This window comes from Passer domesticus, chromosome 4 (assembly GCF_036417665.1).
Source record: "Passer domesticus isolate bPasDom1 chromosome 4, bPasDom1.hap1, whole genome shotgun sequence".
NCBI classification, from domain to species: Eukaryota; Metazoa; Chordata; class Aves; order Passeriformes; family Passeridae; genus Passer; species Passer domesticus.
The window spans coordinates 31,733,789-31,752,960 of record NC_087477.1 but is presented as its reverse complement, the minus strand read 5'-3'; the positions used below and the strand labels follow the sequence as shown (position 1 = coordinate 31,752,960).

The window sequence follows — 19,172 nt, the reverse complement described above, 5'->3', positions numbered from 1 at the left end:
ATGACCACAGCAAAAGTACCTCCACCATCGTGAGGGATGCTGTCCTCCAATCCATCCAGCAGTCTCATAATTGCTCCCTTCTCCAAATCTAGTCTTTGGCAGGAGCTCCCAACTCTGACCAGCCTCTTCCAGCCCCTTTAAAGAGAGTCTGGACAGATGGGAATTCAGCAGCAGAAAACCATCTACTTTTCAGTACAACCTTTGCATCGGAAAACTAACCTTGGTACCATCAGGGCAAGCTGGCATCATGAAACTGCTAAGCCATGCCATTTTCATAGAGATGGGTTAACAAGTAGAGAAGGCATCAAGCCCTTGACTTCTCTTCCTGAAGGCAGGGTATGGCCCATCAGCCTTTTGGTGGCTATCACTGATTTAGCTATCTTCTACTACTCTTTAGCATGTGCATTTCCTACTATTTATGTTTCTGCTGTTCTCAAAAAATGTTCATGCTTTATGAGGAGTGTGATCACATCACACCTCTAATCTTTCCATTATGGCATTTAAGGTTTTCTTTTATCTCCATTCTGTTAATTGCTTTGCTAAAATTTAACTTCCACTAATTGAAACATTGCTATCATACTCTAATAGCTACAAAAATTTGATGGATATATTTAGGAGTAAGAAATTAGTGCTGTAACAGAATTTGAACATGAATCTGTCTTCATAAGCATTGTCTACTGAAATTGTATTCTTGTTTTTTATGCAGAAATTATATCTTCCTTTCCCTTATGAGTGAAAAATAATCTCGGAGCTTATTTTCTACCAAAACAAAGAGGACCAAATCTCATGGCTTTGAGCAGTTTTTTGTTTTAAATTTAGTAACTGGAAAGATGAAACAGTAACATCATAGTTATAATTACATGACATTTTTACTCCACTACCTGTTACTAGTCTCTCATCCACCTGTGTGGCAGGAAATGGAGGGATAAAGCCAGTTATTTCTTTAGTGGAATTTTAATTACTATTTGAATTTCAATTTCATTATCTGTTAAACATTAAAGAAGTGTTTGGTTCCTCTTGTGATATGAGGGAAGGGGAAAAAGACTTTAAAAGAGAGAATAATCAGTAATGAAATATTGCTTAGAATTCAATGATAAAGATTCTTATCCTAAACTTTATGACATTCTGTACATAATGAAATAGATGATTACTAAGAACTTAATAAGCAAACTACTAAAACCAGCAGCCATTTGCTAAATATTCAATCTTACGTTTTTTATGACAGCTCTCTTGATCCTAACTTATTTATTAGGGACAATGTGACTTAGAGGGGAACCTGATTTTCATTGAAACTGTCAAATATGATGTTTTTTAATCTCATCAAATGCGTGAGATTAAAAAACGAGTAGACCATGGTGATTTTAACATGTTTCCTGTAATGTAAGGTGTCAACCTTTAAGAAGTTCTGTTATGTTTATAATACGAAAAACTAATTAAGACATAGCATAACAGATAGTGTAACAGGCAAGATATTGCCCATTCCTTTCATGGATATCGGATCTAATCTTGCCAGCTCAAGGAAACATCCTCAGATGTGCCAAAAAGCAGTAATTAAATCATAGCATTCATACAGGTCAAACAGTCAGTGTGGACTATTTAGTTGAATTAATATTCCTATTACTGATCAGCTCTCCCAGGTTTTCAGAATGCAGCCTCCCGGATCATGTTAACTGCCCTATTCTTACGTACTTTGGCATCTACAACACTTGCAAGAACCAGTATTTTGCACAAATATCATGGTTTCCTTCTGAGCACTTAAAAGGTTTAATAAAATTATTCTGACTATGCCACTAAAAAGAATAAATGTACTATGGCAGTTCTGCAGATAGAATTTAAATCACCTACATTATTTCCCCCAGGAAGATATGCTGTTTCTGGGCCAGAAGTTACGTATCCTCCGATTTTCAATTTTGTACCTTAAAACCAAGCCCATCTTTCTCTATAAATAAACTACTAATATTGCACAAAGCTTGAACTAGTTGCAATTTAAACACATTTTTGTAATTCACAAATGGAAATTCACACCCTTTCAATCTTCTGCCTTTTGTACATCCAGAAAGAGAAAAAAGTTCCAGCATTCCTTTTGGATAATCACAGGTAGATTCAACCCTTTTTTCTCCTGGGGCTCTTGACAAGAACCTTTGATTGACATTTGATTTACTTTTCCTCCCATTTTTTTATTTTAATGCCTTTTTTTCTCAGGAAACAAAGGAGAAAGAGGATGAGTAGGCTGCTGTTGAGAGCTACACAGATGCAGCTCTGAACAGCAGCTGTAATTGAAAAAAAAAGGCAACCTAGAAATTGACAGCATGTTTACAGTAAGTATATCTGTAAGAAATGTACACCTGTATCTGTGGGTGGGTAGGTATCAGGGTGAAATCAGTTCCCCAGGGAGTTTACTAGTAAACCTTACATTAAATACACTTCACATGAAACTTCCTTAAAACTCCTCAAAGTCTAAATGGTGTCTAACTCACACAGCTCATAAGGTCTGCTAGGATTAAAAGAAAACCGTATAACTTTTCAAGTAGAGGAAACTTTTGAGTTTTCTAGGGATAACTGAGGAGAACCACAGTCACTCTTCAGCTGCCCCTTTGCCATGGGAGCGTATCTTGTTCTGCAGGCCTGGCTTCAGCATCTCCCATAACACTCCACTACCTTCTACATTCTATTATTAAACTGAGTTTTCTCTGTGACAAGAGAAACATCTGTGTTGCTGGGTTTACCCCAGCCAGCAACTGTTAGAACCCTAGATAACAAAAAACCAACAAGCAATCAAACACAGTCACTCACTCAGTCCCTCACCAGCAGGACCAAAGAGAGGATCACAAGGGTAAAAGCAATAAAACCCATGGGTTGAAAAAACCACCAGTTTAATAGCAAAAGCAAAAGCCACAGACAAGAGGCAAAGAAAAACAAGGAATTCATTCAGTGATTCCAATGCAGGTGCTCAGGCACCACCAGGACAGCAGGGTCCCATCACAGCTAACCATTATTTAAGAAGACAAACAGCATCACTCCAAATTTTCTCCCTGTTCTCCTTTCCCCCTCACTCTATACACTAAGCATAATGTCACGTGGTCTGGAATATCCCTTTGAGCAGTTTGGGTCACCTGGCCTGGCTCTGTTTCCTCCAACCTCCTACACAACCCTAAATTCCCTGCCAGTACAAAAACCAGAAAAGGCCTTGGCTCTAAGTCCTGCTCAGCATTAGCACAAACATCTCCATATTATCAACCCTGTGTCCAGCACAAATACTAAACACAGCCACGTATCAACCACTGGGAAGAAAATTAACTCTACTCCAGCCAAAACCAGCACACAATCATGAAAAATGGAATTCTCTATTTCACTCCTGTTGCCTATAACATATCTTGGCTGTAGCTTCTCTATGTACCAAACCACCACCACCCTCATTCCAGGGACATTTGATTTCCATTAGCTATCGTTTCAGAGGGAGCATATTCTAGCTGAAGCTGTATGCTTACATGCTCTTGATTAGACCAGATCATGGTCACCCATGATCTGGTCTGATCAAGGTTTACTGAAAGTTGTTTCACTCAGATAATTTTGCTCTAGCTTGTCACACAAGGAAAAAAATCATCATAGTTTTTGGGCTTGGCTGGCTTTTGGTTTTGTTTTTATTAAACAAATTATAAAACTTAGCGCAAGTAACTCTGATCTTATAGTGCAATTAATAATTAATCAGAATCAGCAAGTTCTGTGCCAAGAGACCAGGTCTCACTGCCCTTTCCTCAACCTCAGCTCATTTCCCATCTGTATGCAAGCAAGCAGAGCAAAACCAAAACAGAGATCTCATACAAATGTGATGACAAAAGAGAAACAAGGCTGGAATGTGACTACTTCTGGAAGCCTATCACTATACCGAGTTTGAAAAGAGATTAAGCCAGAGAAGCACCAGGTAACAAAGTGGAAGATCATGAGACCTGGACTTGTCACTGACAAGCTTTTCATTAAAGTCACAGATCCATGCTGTACTCTTCCCTGCTCATTGTTTTTACCTTAAATTAGAAAAATCTCAAGATTTTTTAAAACTGAAATAATAATAATAAACTTGTTACAGAAAAGAAGCAGGGAGGTTCACACCTTCTGGGAGGTTTATGACTTTGAGAAAGCTACCCAACAACTCCATGTCTGCACGACAGAGTGTGACAGCCTATCTGCACTGCACATATATTGCTGCAGTGCTTTTTTGAATACTGTTAAGAATTTCACACATTTAATAAAGATTGACAAGAATACAATTAATTCCGTAGGTCATCTGCTACACATAGCATATACATAAACATATGTATTTTCCATCCCTTCTTTGAACGACTGTCTTTTGTTAAAACAAGGTTATTTTAGATTATCAAATTCTATTCTGTATTACCAAATCTTCTCCGTTGAAATTATAAGAGAGACCCATGATCCTCTCATATTTATGTGTTTGCAGCATTTTTCACACAACTCTACAATTAAACAAAGAAAGCAGCAATATTCCACCTCTGTGGGAAAACTGCATGGACCTTTTACAAAACTCTGGATCCTTGCTCAAATACCAAGAATCCAGTGTTACACTGACTTGGTGAGATGACAGCTGTCATAAAAACAATATTATCCTTACAAGTAAATCATTCTGCTAAGGCTGCAACATTGTCATATTCTTAGGTAAGTGACTAGGAGTTCAGATCTTTTGAAACCTATTTTGCAGTCATTTTACCAATTAGACTCTTACAGTGCTTTTAAATAAATGTACAGTTAAAGTTGTAGCTTAAGTAAGTGTCAAGCAATGTTTGTGTTTATTTGAATTTGTTTATATCACCATGATATCTGCAAACACTAATTCTGATGACAAATGGATTTAATATCAGAAAAGGTTATCACCATTTGCCAAGAGCATTGAGAGAGTTCTTTTTTGATCAACAAGAGTAACAAGGGATGATCAACCTAATCCACAATATTTATAAAGGAGAGATTTTTCTGGTGTTAGCTATGTGATACTTTGTGCAGTAGCATTGTTTTCTAAGAGTTGATATCACAGAGACAAAACTGACTCAAGAAGACAGTTAACAGTTTCTTGTTGTTATTTAAGAAAGGAAACAAACAACAACAACAACAAAAGAGATCACCATGCAGCCAGATGGAAAGAGCTGCTTGAGAAACTGAACTCTTGCAGGGCAAAGAAAGATGGCTTCTGTTGATTGAACTGAACAACTGGCCAGTTCTTTAAACATCTTTGTTGTTTACAAAGCAACATTTTGGTTTTGCTCCCAAATGCTCTGTTTTGCTCCACAGTATAAGGTTGCATGAACCACAGTGAGATAGTCAGGTGTGTTTCTTCCACCCTCTTGACAGCCACACACCAAGAATTGCATGTGTTACTTGATTCATTTAAAGGAACAGAACTTCCTTAACCCAAGTTCCTTTAGCCATGCTTAAGCCTAATTACATTTTATGAAAACTACATCTCAACTGGAAAAGAAAACAAAAAAAACCCCAAAACTGATAAGCCTGGTATGGCTGAAAAGTACAAAAATTAGCACAGCACAGTTTATGTAGGAGAAATCTTCTCCAGCAGGGAAAGCTTTTCAGATGAACCCTTGGATGAATTTCCCTAGCAGCACTTTAAGTTCTGGAATGTAGAAAAGTCAGGTTACAAGTATCCCTTCTATGTTATTCTACCTTTACACTAATGCAGGTACAAAGGAGGATATTAGTCCCATTGATTAGAATGATAATTTCAATTAATACTTCAATCACTGGACTGAACTGTAGGTCCGTCCTCTATGTGCACACAGGATGCTTTGGAATGGACCTGAGGAAGGGTCAATCCTTCATTAACAAGGACACAAGTGGCATGGTTCATCTGACCCATCCATCTGTCCAGCCATTCACTCATTTTTAATTGTACATCTCAGAAAGCCTGAAACTGCAGGGCTCAGGATCCCTTTGACTCCTGCTGGGTGAAACAATTAAGGCCTAAACCTCTGGCACACAAGAGCCTCCACAATCTCCAGACACACAGAGCAGGTGCTTCATTTACTTCTGACCTTTTCTTTAAATCAAGTGACTGTTTCTTGACTACTTCCTTCTCTGCCATTAGGCTCACGCTGCCATTAAATGCCAGCAGTCACCTTTCTTACCTTTCTCATGACAAACCATCCAGTCAGATGCACAAAGGCACCTGACAATATCATCAGCTGCACTCAGTTCACATCCTCACATGTAGTTTGTTTTTGTTTTTTTTTTAACTGCCAATAGAGCCAGAAGCTGCTGCAATTGGACAGTCAAATGTAGATGCATCACAGAAGAACATTTGATGTCCTTTAAATCACTATCATAAGCCTATTTAAATTAAAACTCTTTCCTGGTGAGGGAAGCAATTGCTTAGCTTCAGTTTTGCTATTTTGGACCCTTCTGGGAATACTCTTTCAAAGTAACTGCATCCACAAAGCCTGCTTGCACTGCTGCTTTGAATGATTCATAAAGGTGTGCAGGACATTCTTATGTACAAGTAATTATCATTTCCATAAGCCACAAAATAAATGTATGAATGCATGAGAAGAGGGATTGAATAATGATGGACACTTACACCTCATCTCGTTGTGCCAGAAGAGCACAATGAGCAGCAAAAAAGCACACAAACTAAATTTTCTTACTCTGCTCTTGATGTTTCCACACTTAAAGCACCCAATGGGGAAAAAAACCATAAAACAGATTAAAAAAAAAAAGAAACCAATTTCCTTATGAGATGAGAAGGACTCTACAGATAGAAAAGAAAGAACTATACAAAGGAGTAGTTAACATCCCAGCAAATAATATAGTGTGTATTTGTGTGTTTGTATATACAAACTATTTTTCATCTTATCTTTCCATTCCTATATGCAAAAAAAAAAAAAAAATCATTATACTACAGAGAATTGAAGCATCACACAATATCCGTGACTTTTCTGTTTAGTGCTGTAATGAAATGAAAGCTATCTTAAAACATAATAAATATTCCTTGTCTGCCACTTCTTTATTTAAAGAGACATTATCTTTCCCTACATCAGACTGTGAATGGGGAAATCTGTTTGCAGAGTGGGCTTCACTTCCCACTGCGGCAGCAAAGGAGTTCCAGGATTCTTCTTCTGAGTAGGAATAGTAGCTCTTTGAGTAAGACACAGGTCAGTGAGGAATTACTAACAACTGGAAATTGAAGCCAGGAATAGCAGGATCACTTCCCCAGCCTGAGACCAGGAGAGCAGGCAGGATCACCAATACAAATACCCAAAGGCTCTCTCTGTGAAAGGAAGATAACACCTCTCCACCCTATAGGAGTGTTACAGGGATTAGTGTTTGCAAAAGCCTCTGCACCTCAGAATTAATTAATATTTATGATGATCAGTCCCATCAAATTTGCATGCTGAAGACATCTAGTTAACATGTGAGTAGCATTTATATGACTCTGGTACTGATACATAAAAAAATGACAGCTTCATAACATTTGTTAATTTTTCCCCAACTAATTTCATTTACTCTAAGGACCTCTTTCTGTCTAAGAGGTGCACAACGCTTTATAAAATAGATTAAACCCAATATAATGCTGACTTAATTTATGGACAGCTATTTCTGTGGGTTTTTTTCTTGTTATGATAAGGAATTGTAATTTTGCTAACAAATTTGCATTCATCCTCACACATCACTAAGTATAATTATGGAAATGAAGAGTACTGGAATCAACCATTCTCTGGTTGTGGAAGGAAAGAGGATAATGATATTCAGAAGAGGAAACTGAAGCAAAAGGCTTTAAGAATTCATAACTTAAATGCCTATATATATATATATTATTCATTCAAAATGTTTGTAAACATGGTAATAAATATCAAATATACAAACTTGCAATTGAAAGACCATCCTCAAGAATACAGCAAAGCATAAAGCTAAATAATGAAGATAAAAGAAGCCACAAGTACCATTCTTGCCATTTCTAATTCTGACAAATACTATCACAGCTAAAGACGTTGCTGTTTAGAACTGGGGTGACCAAATAACACAGACTATGATCTACTTGTCTCATACCAGGCTCAAGAGTGTCCTGAAATATTTGGAATTTCCATGGTACAGGGAAACTGTTTCTTGTCCAAATGTAATTCTGCATTGATATAACAACTCTCATTTAAGTGGTCAGGTTGGACAAAATCCCTCCTTCCAGTGCTGCTCAGTGAGCAGAGCTCACTATGGACAAAGCAGCAAACCCAGAAAGAATTGCCTGCACAAAGATGCCAGCCTATTAAGCTTACAACTGCATGAACATTTCTATCCAAAGAGATTGAAGATTTGATCAAAGAAAACTAACCTAGAGGAATCCAAACAATCCCTGAGAAATATTAATATGTCAACTTCATAGTCCAACTTCCCCTCTCACAGAGCATCCCAACTTCATCCTACTTCACATTTGCAACACCAGAATTAAAGCAATATTTAATACCTTTAAACTTTTTAGTTCAAAGTAGTAAAAAAATTTTAATTTGTGTCTGTGAATCTCCTATATTCTGTAACATGGGCATGCCAAACCAACTACTTTATTTTAAACTTCACTGTCACCAGTTTTTTTACTTCTCTTTTTTCTTCGTTTCCATTGCAGATGTTTTTCTATGATACATTATTATACCCTGCAGATTTCCAGTCAGTCTGTGTTTTCTAAGCATTTTAAAGTTGATGCAGACATACCAACCAATGAAAATGGTAAGGCTTTAGGTATTTTAGTGAACAGTAAACAGAAAACTTCAGGAAACACCTTTGTTTCATGTTGTTTATAAAAATTATTTCATCTTCATTCCTAAATTTTCCCTTGGTTCAGCTGTAGATAAACATTCCCCCCCTCCCGCCCCTCCCCAAATTTTACCTTGGTTTACTGACTTACTGAAAAAAACTGGCAACTTGTCTGAAAAACCAGAAATAAATATTACTCTGTACAGTCATGGGAAGGATTATGTCCTTCTCCCTTTCACTTAAATATGAAGCTGTGCAGAAAAAACAAAAATAAACAACAATCAGCCGTGCTTGTTCATTCCTTTCTTGGTTACTGACAACACCCACAAATGTAATGATTACCACAAAAGGTAATCAGATGTGCACCTAAAGAAAACTTTTTTCCACTGCAACCTCCTTAATCTTAATTTCATCTTTCAGAACTCTAATGATAGATAACTCTAATGATACAATTATCACAAGGCTATCCACAGCAGTGTACCACATAGCTGTACAAGTTTGAAATGCTTAGCAAATATTATTCAAATTAAAAATTTGGTATTTCTTCTCATCTATAGCATTCAGCTGCTTGAAAATATCAAATCTAAAAAAAATCTGCTGAATATTTAGTTCATAACTCACCAGGAAAAAATGAAGTGATTAAGTCTGTTTATGGGCTTTCACTCCTCCCATTATCAAGTCCTTCAACCGCAAAGGTCATGCTCTTTTGCCTTTAGACCACTTTATTTTTACCAAAAATTTTTAAGCAAATCATGTCCCCATCCATTTATTAAGAATTAGTTTAAAATTTTAAATGGTCTAAAACTTAGAAGTTTTTCTTAAATTTTCAAAGTTATCTGTGAGATACTTACAATAGGAATGGCATTTTCTTATAGGTGTTCCCCATGACAACAATGCAACACACCTACAGCTTTCAGACTGGGTTTCCAACACTTAAAAAATAATTAAAACTGACATTTTTTCCACTATCTCCATCCCCAATGCCTTTCAGAACTCTTATTAAGATCTCTGATGAATGAAGAAGCCTGAATGTGGGGAATGGATCTGTAGAGAGTTCTCAGGGCCTGACAGAAGGCCCACACAATTTGCATCCATATGTAAACTTTGAGACAAGAAATGCTGACTTAGAAATGCCATGGAATAGGATAGATATTGTTGAGAGAGAAACAGAGCTAGAAAAAAGTTTCAAAGGATGGCCTTGTAAGTAGACCAGATGCTTTGGAGAAATAGAATTATGAAAGATGCATTGTAGTGGGACCCACAATGATTTTGGATGATTTGCTTCAAGGCACCTACAGCATGGTGTGGCAAGGTCAAGAAACACTTATAGTGTATTGTGATTAGGAAATAGCTGGCTTCTGATTGTGATTGTGTGAATTATAACATCTGTATTGTCTCACCCTTCTCATGAGACCGAAAATGGAACAAAAGTTTTTAAACACCTCTGAGTTACCCCATCTCTGGGTCAGGAAAAGGGTATTGTCCAATACCTGAATAAATAGATTTCTTATTCCATGCACATGAAGAGACATAACTTTTCTGCCCTACTATTAAGAGCCAGTTCTTACAGCCACATTTGAGAAAATTTCAATCAACAAAGATATCCTTTTACCTGTCTGGTTTTTTAAAAAAGTGTGAGAAACTTTACAGTTCTTAAAAAAATGGTAAGGCACGAAAAAGTCACCTTAAGCACACGAATATATTTAACTACTGATAATTAAAGTATTGAACTATACCAGGAGCAAGGAACAAGACAGAGAATAAATTGAATGCACATGCTATGCCTTAAAATCAGAGTATACTACACCTTTCAAGAAATTTACCCCAGTACTACCATAATGATATTACAATCTTTAAATACAGGGGAAAATATATTTTTTGCACATAGAACTAGCTTTAATGTTATACAACAATGCAAAGGTTGGTGGAAACAGAAACAGCACTTCAAAAGACCCTACCTAACAATCCAAGTCACCATTGCATCTGGCCATGAACGCCTCTCAGACAAGCCACATTCCTCAGTAAAACTAAACAGCTCATAAACAAGTGCCTCATAAAGGAGTTTGTAACTTAGCAAGAGCATGACCAAGTCACAAACAAATGAAAAAGAAATCAGGGAGACAACAAAAATCAAAATACAGCACAACAGTTTTCATCACCTGTCAATAATTGGCTCTGCCTAGAAAGTTAGCCGAGGAAAGGCAGGATAGAGCTTTCAGAAGTGGCACAAGGTGTCTATGTGTCAGCAATTAGATCTTGCCTTTAATTTCAGTTAATGGCTAAATTGCTCACAAAAATATCTGCCTCTTTAAACTTTTAACATTTTCAAAGTCAGTCCGTTATTTTTAGTGTTATACTTTTGAGACATTTAACTTGATAAGGATTTCAAAATGCCAACCCTCAATTTCTTACTATAATGGATTATGTTTGAAAACACACGGCTGGGTCATTAACATTACTCAGTACTGGGAAAGTTGTTTATACATGTTCTAATAGAAGAGTCAAGGATCAGATATTTTCCATTTAAAACCATTAATCTGTCCAAGTCAAAACTTTTTGTGAAAAATAAGTCAAGTTTCCATGCCTATGATTTTCAGAGGCTTTCTGGATGAAAAAACAGCAGTCCTTGGCCAGAAAGGGAGAGGACCTGCTACAGTGAGAATACACATCTGAGATGCAGAAAACCCATTTTCAAGTCCCCAGTTTGTTTAATTTATCCCAGGAAGAAACATTCATTGCTCTAACACATACTGGAAAGTGAATAATTATTACTAAATAAACTCCTGCATTGAAAACAGTTCTACATTTTCACTATATTGAACATAATTCATGAAAGCACTTGAATTTCATCTCATTTACAAGAGCAGCAAAAAGTACTCTTGGGTTGTAATGGTCAAAATGGATTTACATTTACACCTTTGAAATAACTGATGGGGTTAAAATGGTCAACACAGATGAATATTTTCACTTCTAAAGTAATTGATGCCTCTGACATAATCCATGCCATCCATGGCCTGATAGCACATGCCACTATAGTCAGTGGGTAGTGTGCCATTAGTTTAGATGAAATTTTATTCCAAACTCTTTATAATGAGTCTGCTCACTAAAAACAAACAAAAAAAAACCCCAACCACACAAAAGAATTACCAAAAAATCCCCCAACAAACAACAAAAAAGCACGTGTCATATTCCACAAATGCCTGATCAGGAAACTTCCCTGTCTGACCATCCAGGAGCCCCTCGGGCAGCACGTGAGCTGGGACTTAGGAGCTTTTGCAGCTACACCATCCACACTCACATGGTCACACCAGGTTTTCCAGAGCAGTGTCAGATTTCCAGATCCTTAATATCATTTAATCATGGTGCAGTAATGAAATAACAAATCACAGCTGGACTGGTGCCTCCAAGGAGCAGCCCCAAACAAAAAATTCCTGGGCTTTTACACCCTCACAGCTAAGGTGAGGGTTCTGCCTCTTGCCTGGGCTCCTGCCCTCCAGAGCTGAACCTGCAGCTGGACCCCGAGCTGCCTGCACTGAAAGGAATCCTCAACACACCCATGCACTCCCCCAGATCCCCTTATGCCTATCAGTCCCATGACAAGGGAAATTAGGAGGATTTACTGTCTGCATTGAGATGATTAGATTAGCACTTTAAGTGCTCTTACTGGGTGTATCAGAATCCTCCCATGGAGTTTCAAGAAAATCTTTTTTCATAGTCTTAGTGATAAAATCTTGTCAGCAACCTATAATGTTACAAGTTTTATGACTTTTAAATCTTGGCTATAGAGTACTCAGCAGGAAAAGCTTACTTTGTAGGTATGCATCAGAATTCATTGTGGGAGTGTGTGTCTGCCTGAGGGAAGGAACCTGAATGAGCCCAATATTTACCCTTGCAGTGTTGATTATATAAAATGTTAAGTTATGCTGGAAACCCTATTAACTGAAAAAAAAAAAAAAGTAATGATGATCCTTCTGCATGCCTTTGTTGAAACACCATTTGTGTTTCTGGTTGCTTTTGAAGATTTTAATAAGACATACATTAATCATTTTCCTATATGGGCTCATTGAGAAAAGAACTGAATTTATAGCATTTAAAGCATCAGTTTTGCCTATGATAGGAATTTTAATTTTGAGATTTTGAACTTGGGGTGAACCTGTGATGAAAGCTTCAAAAAAATAAAGGAGAATACACTAAAAAATACATGTACATAAAACTTAGAAAGGGAACTATAATCAAGGCATAGAGGCAGAAAGAAATCAAACAATACATGTGTAGTTCCCAGTCTTATTGCTGATCCTTTTAGTCATTAACAAATATGATAATATTTAGTAAATGTATCAGTGATACTGGGAAACTACTGATGTACCTACACTCCCCACAATAAAAAAATGTTTAATTTACTCATTAAACAGGTGATGCGGTTCTATTCAGACAGACTTGCTGGCAGAGCTCTTTTTCTTAGGAAAAATGTGCACAGAGTTACTGAGAAAAAGGAAAAGACAGTGAATAAATGCACAGATGCTTCTTGTAACAGCACCCATAATACCTACTTCACACGCCTCCCCTCAGAACAAATTCGGTGCTTTTCAAGATCTCATATCCTATGATGATAAAGACTGTGAAACAAATCAGACATAAAAATCTTTTTGAGAAATGACAAAATGGAAGGTTTGCACCAAAGGCAGAAAACTGCTGTGATGATGCGACTTTTAAAAGTCTGTGCTATACCAGCCCAGGAGTCATAAAGAAAGGAAATACTGACATGGGAGAGAACAATTAAGAGTGGGAGGAATCTATTAAACCACTGAAGAATGGTGACAGACTGGTTTAAAATAGGATGGAGACTGAGGCAGCAGAACAGTAAAGGTGGGTTGTGTGAGTCATACTTCTACAACTCTACTCATTTTAGTAAAATATCAAAAGCATCTCCAAAACAAACAAAAAAAACCCCCAAAAAACACAGAGGCTTCAGATGCTTCTCAGCAGAAGCAGAAATTCAGCTGGAGGGTGGAATGAGAGGAATGAGAGCTAATGAGGCCTCCAGCCCACTGCAGAGCATCACTGAACCCAAACTTGCTGTATCTGCCATGGGGGTCACAATGCCTGTGTCATTATTTCAGAGTCTGTTTTGAACACAAAGCAACACATTAAAATCTTCTAATTTAAGGAAGTGTCAGCAAGTACTTAAAATATTGGATATAGTGCATTTAAGGTAGAGAGGGTAAATAAGCTGGCTGTGTCAACTGTGTCAAGCATAGGAAGCTTTTGGAACAACAGGCCCATCATTACTCATCTACTACTACTCATCATTGTTGAGTAAGTTAAGAAAAGATCTCATTCTACACCTAGAAATACAGAGTCCCACTGTGAAAGATTAATTCCCTGGGCTAACCAGCAGTCATTACTGTGCCTTTCATAGTGATTATTCCAAATATCTGCAGTAAAATTAAATTGTGATTACAGACCAAATGGATAATTTCTCTCTTGCTAATTCTAAGCACAAATGTCAGGAGCTGCCAGAGCTCATGCCCATTCATGAACTGCACTGATTTGCATTTCCAGAGCCCGTAAAGCTGCAGGATGAATAGTAAAAGTCTAAGTATAGACATAATATAGTACAGATTACACTTTACTAGACCTACAGCAGTGGTTACACTACTGAGGACTGTCAGCTTTTGCTACTTGACCTGGCACTTCTGTTTTATTACTGAAGGAATTTGCATCAAGGGTATTAATTACAGAAGTCAGAACACAGTAGGATAATAAATACAGAAGGAAATTCTCAGCTCCCTCAAAGGAGAAAAGAAATAATGGAGGACTTTTTTTCTTTCATTTAATGCCAATTAGTAAAGCATGGTTGAAATTAATCAGAATTGAGACACAATTAAACATCTCTACAATAAATTACTATTATGGTTATTATTTACAACTTGGCTGTGACTAATAACCAGTGAGACTGATGCTCATTACAACAGATAATGTATAATTAGCTAATATTAGATATTTGATGTACCAAATGGCTGTCATAGATCTCTTCTTAAAAGACTGTCACTATATTTTAAAATAATTTAATAAAAATAAAATACTATTATTATAAAGCACACGATAATGAGTAGGAGAAAAGAACAGGTTCTAAAAATTGGATGAGACATTGCTTGCTAAGTTGACCTTTTAGAAATACCCACTCTTTCACTTATCTTCTAAATGAAAGGCAGGATTATTTTTAATTCCAGCTAATGAGAGTGGATATAAGTACTCATAATTAAAAGTCACTCACATTTGAGCCAGCTACAGTTTTGCTGTTATAAAATAGAATAACACTTAAGGTTGCATGACAAATACCATTCTGCTCCATTATATTCTAAATTCTTAGTTCTAGAATATTTCAATTGTGGCATAATTTTTTCACACAAGACAAAGACCTATTTCTTCAAGAAATATTATGAAGAGACAGCAGAAAAAAACTTCTCTTCAAAAGAAGATCCTCCCTACTTGAAAGTTTAAATGCAAAACCACCAACAAAGATGGTGTTTTCTGAGAAAACAAATAAACTTTTTCTACAATATAGAAAAAGTTCTTCCTTTTCTAAACACACAGAAAACAGCAGAGGATTGAAAGCTGGAATCTGACATAAAAATAACCCTCATTAAGATGAAATGCCTATGATGGCTTTATCAAAAATAGTTGTAGAAACATTTTGCCCAAGTGTCTGGGTACATGGCTGAACAGGATTTTTTTTCTAAAATTTTGAAGAGCACAGCTAGGGAAGCCTGCCCTGTTGCTAACTCCACAAGAAGGAGTGTGTGTGTTGCTAACTCCACAAGAAGGAACCCAAAGCCACACAAAAAATTGGCTGTACTGGCTGCTGTGCAAAGTTGCCCCTTTCCTCAAAGAAAACCAAATCTAGTATTTACAACACTTATGGAAGAAAGGTTGCTGAATAGCATTAACTATATGTTTATCTGGTAATTTTCTCATGGTTGCTTTTTGGATTCAACAGCTCTGGAGTTGGCTACCTTTATTTCTTACCCAATTGTTTTCTACTCCTTTTCCTGGGTAACAGTCATACACTTTTAAAGTTACTGTCCTTGATGTAAGTAAAGCACAATGACTCAGCTAAAGTAATGGTATATAATGGACTCAGGTGGACTATCTCAGGCTGCACTGGAACATATCTTGCTCCAAACACTCCTGAGCAGGGTCTTACGTGATTTGGATCTTTCTGCAAGTCACAGCATGAGCAATATATTGGGAGAATGGTAGCTGAGATTGGTGTTAGCAGAGCTGAGATGCAACTTACAAGTACTTCCAGGGAAATCTGGTTTCTCACTTTCATTAGATTAAATTCAAAACCTTAAAATGGTTCTGTACAAGCTTAGGTTCTCCATATTTTTCCAGCACATATCCTGTGGGACTAAAAATGACAGGCATCTGCTTTGGTGAAGTTGGATATACAAGAAGAGTATGGTGACAGGATTTGTACTCCTTCCTGATGCAGAAATGCAGACTTTTTTTTTAAGGCAAATCATTAAAATCCAAGGAAGGACAGTTGTCTTTCTTGGTATAAAACCAGGTATGACTGAGAACTCAGGCTTGGTTTCATTTCACAGTCTAATATAAAAGCTCATTAGCTCAGGGACCTTCAACTGTCCCAAAGAGAGGGAGTTTATAGGGCCCTGCTTCGTTACACCTGTGCTTTCCGAACCACAGAATGGAATTTCTTTTTCAATCTCCTTCTGCACAGCAAGGATGTGGGAAAGGTTATTATCATGTTGCTAAGGGAAATGCACCATCCTATCATCAAAAGCCAATATTATTGACTGACAGTATTTGGAGACGCTTATGGCTTGTAAAACCAGTCATTCACATTACAACTGGAACAATAGTGCTCTCTCTTGGAGTGAGCCGAGGAGAAATAACAGAAACTGTTACATTTTATATTATTTTTATATTATTTTTATTTCTACTAAATGCTGTGAAATGCACTTAACTTTTTCCTGGTCTGATCTCCATTCATTTTACTTGAATTGCAAAGGAAAATGTTTCCTGGTTTGAAAATTGACTGAGAATGAAAGATTAAGTAATGCTCTCTGCCCTATTTTCCAGTTTCTTTTACCATTTCTACTAGACTTTTAATATGAAAAACATATTTATTATTTTATTAGAGCAACTATTCCACTTCAAATAAGTAATTTACAACCCATTCTGGGTTATAGGAACACCATTTCCTTAAAAAATAAAAGCACTACAGTGCACTTATCAATGCCCCAATGGACACAGAGCAAAGTTTGATTACCTCAGCATGAAAATTATCAAGTCAGTTTTTCTTACTTCTTACACCTTTATCTGAGCTGAGCAGCCCATTTCTTTCTAAGGGTAATATCTTAGTGGTTTTCCAGGCAGGGGGAGACTCAACTACTGAATCTGACTTAGAATGTTAAGCAGACTTGAATGTGCATTTAAAGTGGTGTTCCAAAGAAATAAAGATGAGTACCTTGGTATCTGGGTAAAACATTGCTCAATTTCAGCCAAATCTGACTGAGAGATGGGTCTTAAAAGCATTAAATATTAAATTCCAAAAGAGGAAAAAAAATGAGTGAATAGCTGACCACTGATACCCCATTTGTACCTCCACTGATGAAACTGAGCAAGCACAATTCCCAACCCTTCTAATAGCAAGAATCAGCTGGCTGGTTGTACAACTGTTGCACAGACACAGAAAATTTGGGGTGGGGGGGCGAGAAAGAGTTTCTTTTCTGGGCTTGGAGAGGTCTGAAGGACACTGTTATTTTCTGAGCTGGAAGAACATGCAGGAGAGACACCAACTTTACATCATCAAACTTCATTAATTACAGTTACTCAGCTTTAACTTAGCATCATCACAAAGTGACTAAAACTCAACCCAGTCAACTGCTTGTATGAATGCAGAAGGTGGAAACTTACTTGGGAGCAGGAAAATTTTAAAAAGGATATTCCTGTGAGTGTAACTTAGTCCATATTATGACACCCAATTGAGTGACCGGTGCTCAAAGCTCAAGTTCCCTCTTCCTTATCTAAGGGAACAACTGGCAAAGTGACCTCTTTGCTAAATGATGCAGCACTGTTCCGAGTACCTGGGTGGCCTCAGGTGACCTCTTCCAAGAAGATCTGCCTAAGGCTATTCTGTGTCCCAGGGATGGATACCATGGTGTTAGCTGAAAAAGTGACATATGGCAACTCCCTCCTCACAGGTTAAACCTCATGAAGTTGTGGATATGGTCCCAACATTTATTATCAACTAAAATGCCAGGCCTGTGGCTTACACTGGACTTAGGCCAAAACCATTCTTTGAGAGACCTTTAATGTCTCCTGTATCCTTGGAGAAACTAATCATTGTTTTGTTAAAAGACATACTTGAAATACAAAATAAAGAGAAATCAGTTTATGTCACACACTTATACAGCAACGCACATATCCAAATGGGATGATGGACAAAAACACAGTCTTAAAAACAACAGTTCACAGCTGTAGTCTGCTGGAAAAAAAAACTATTCAAAACCAACTTTGTATTCTAGGTATTTCTTGAAAATTACATATTATATACACACAACATCACAGAAATTTGAAGAAAAGGAAGAAGCAACAATAGCATTTCACAGTACAGCAGATAATGTGATAAGCCAAGATTAATGGACAGTGTTTATGATTAAATTAATTAACTGTACCTTAAAAAACAATGGCTCCTCAGGAAGGGGGCTAACAGGGAGGGAGGCTGTGCTGCCAGCTGGGCTCATGTCTGTACTCTGAAAGAAAAGCACACAGGGGTTTGCATTTCCAATCAAGTTCTATGGACAACTTTTTTACATTTTGGAGGAGGGTGGGATGAAAGAGTTTGAAAACAGCACCGGAAATCCAAAATAATTAGACTGACAACTGCAACCTGTATTTTATTTGCTTGTAATTAGTTCAAGTATTTCACTAATGGGTAAGTACTTGAATTTTAACTCCCCATTCAAAGACTGAAACACATGCACAAGTACACAAACATGCTGTTCATATTTGTTCATATAGAAAAAATTATTAATCTCAGAAACCATGACATAAAATTTTAAATTATTTTTGGGATGGATCAACAGTATATTTAGAAGGAAACATTAACAGGAAAGCAATATATTGCAGGAAAATATTAGGTTCAATGTTTAAAAAAAGATCCCATTCACATGAGTCAATATACCTAACAAACAAGCACTAATACAAGAAAAGAAACAGTGAAGACCAAAGTTTTAAATCAAAATAATTCAGGAAACTTCGATGGATATGTCAAGTCAAAATGCTTGAAAGACTGACCTAGAGCCTCACTCTCTTCACATCATATTTCAATAACTTGTTGGTTAGCATGGTCATTATTTTCACAGATGTGACATATTAAAACAAGT

General features: G+C 36.9%; 1 protein-coding gene across 9 annotated transcripts in view; it reads right to left on the bottom strand.

The window, feature by feature from the left end:
• Positions 1-19,172, bottom strand: part of CCSER1 (coiled-coil serine rich protein 1) — a 621,761-nt gene that overhangs the window by 291,731 nt on the left and 310,858 nt on the right. For 8 of the 9 annotated variants that reach the window (XM_064416939.1, XM_064416938.1, XM_064416943.1 and 5 more), the window contains one exon: positions 18,462-18,539. The exons of the other annotated variant lie outside the window; for it this stretch is intronic. In XM_064416939.1, coding sequence (XP_064273009.1) covers positions 18,462-18,539 — 78 coding nt within the window. The remainder of the gene's footprint in view (positions 1-18,461; positions 18,540-19,172) is intronic. 9 annotated transcript variants of the gene reach the window in all.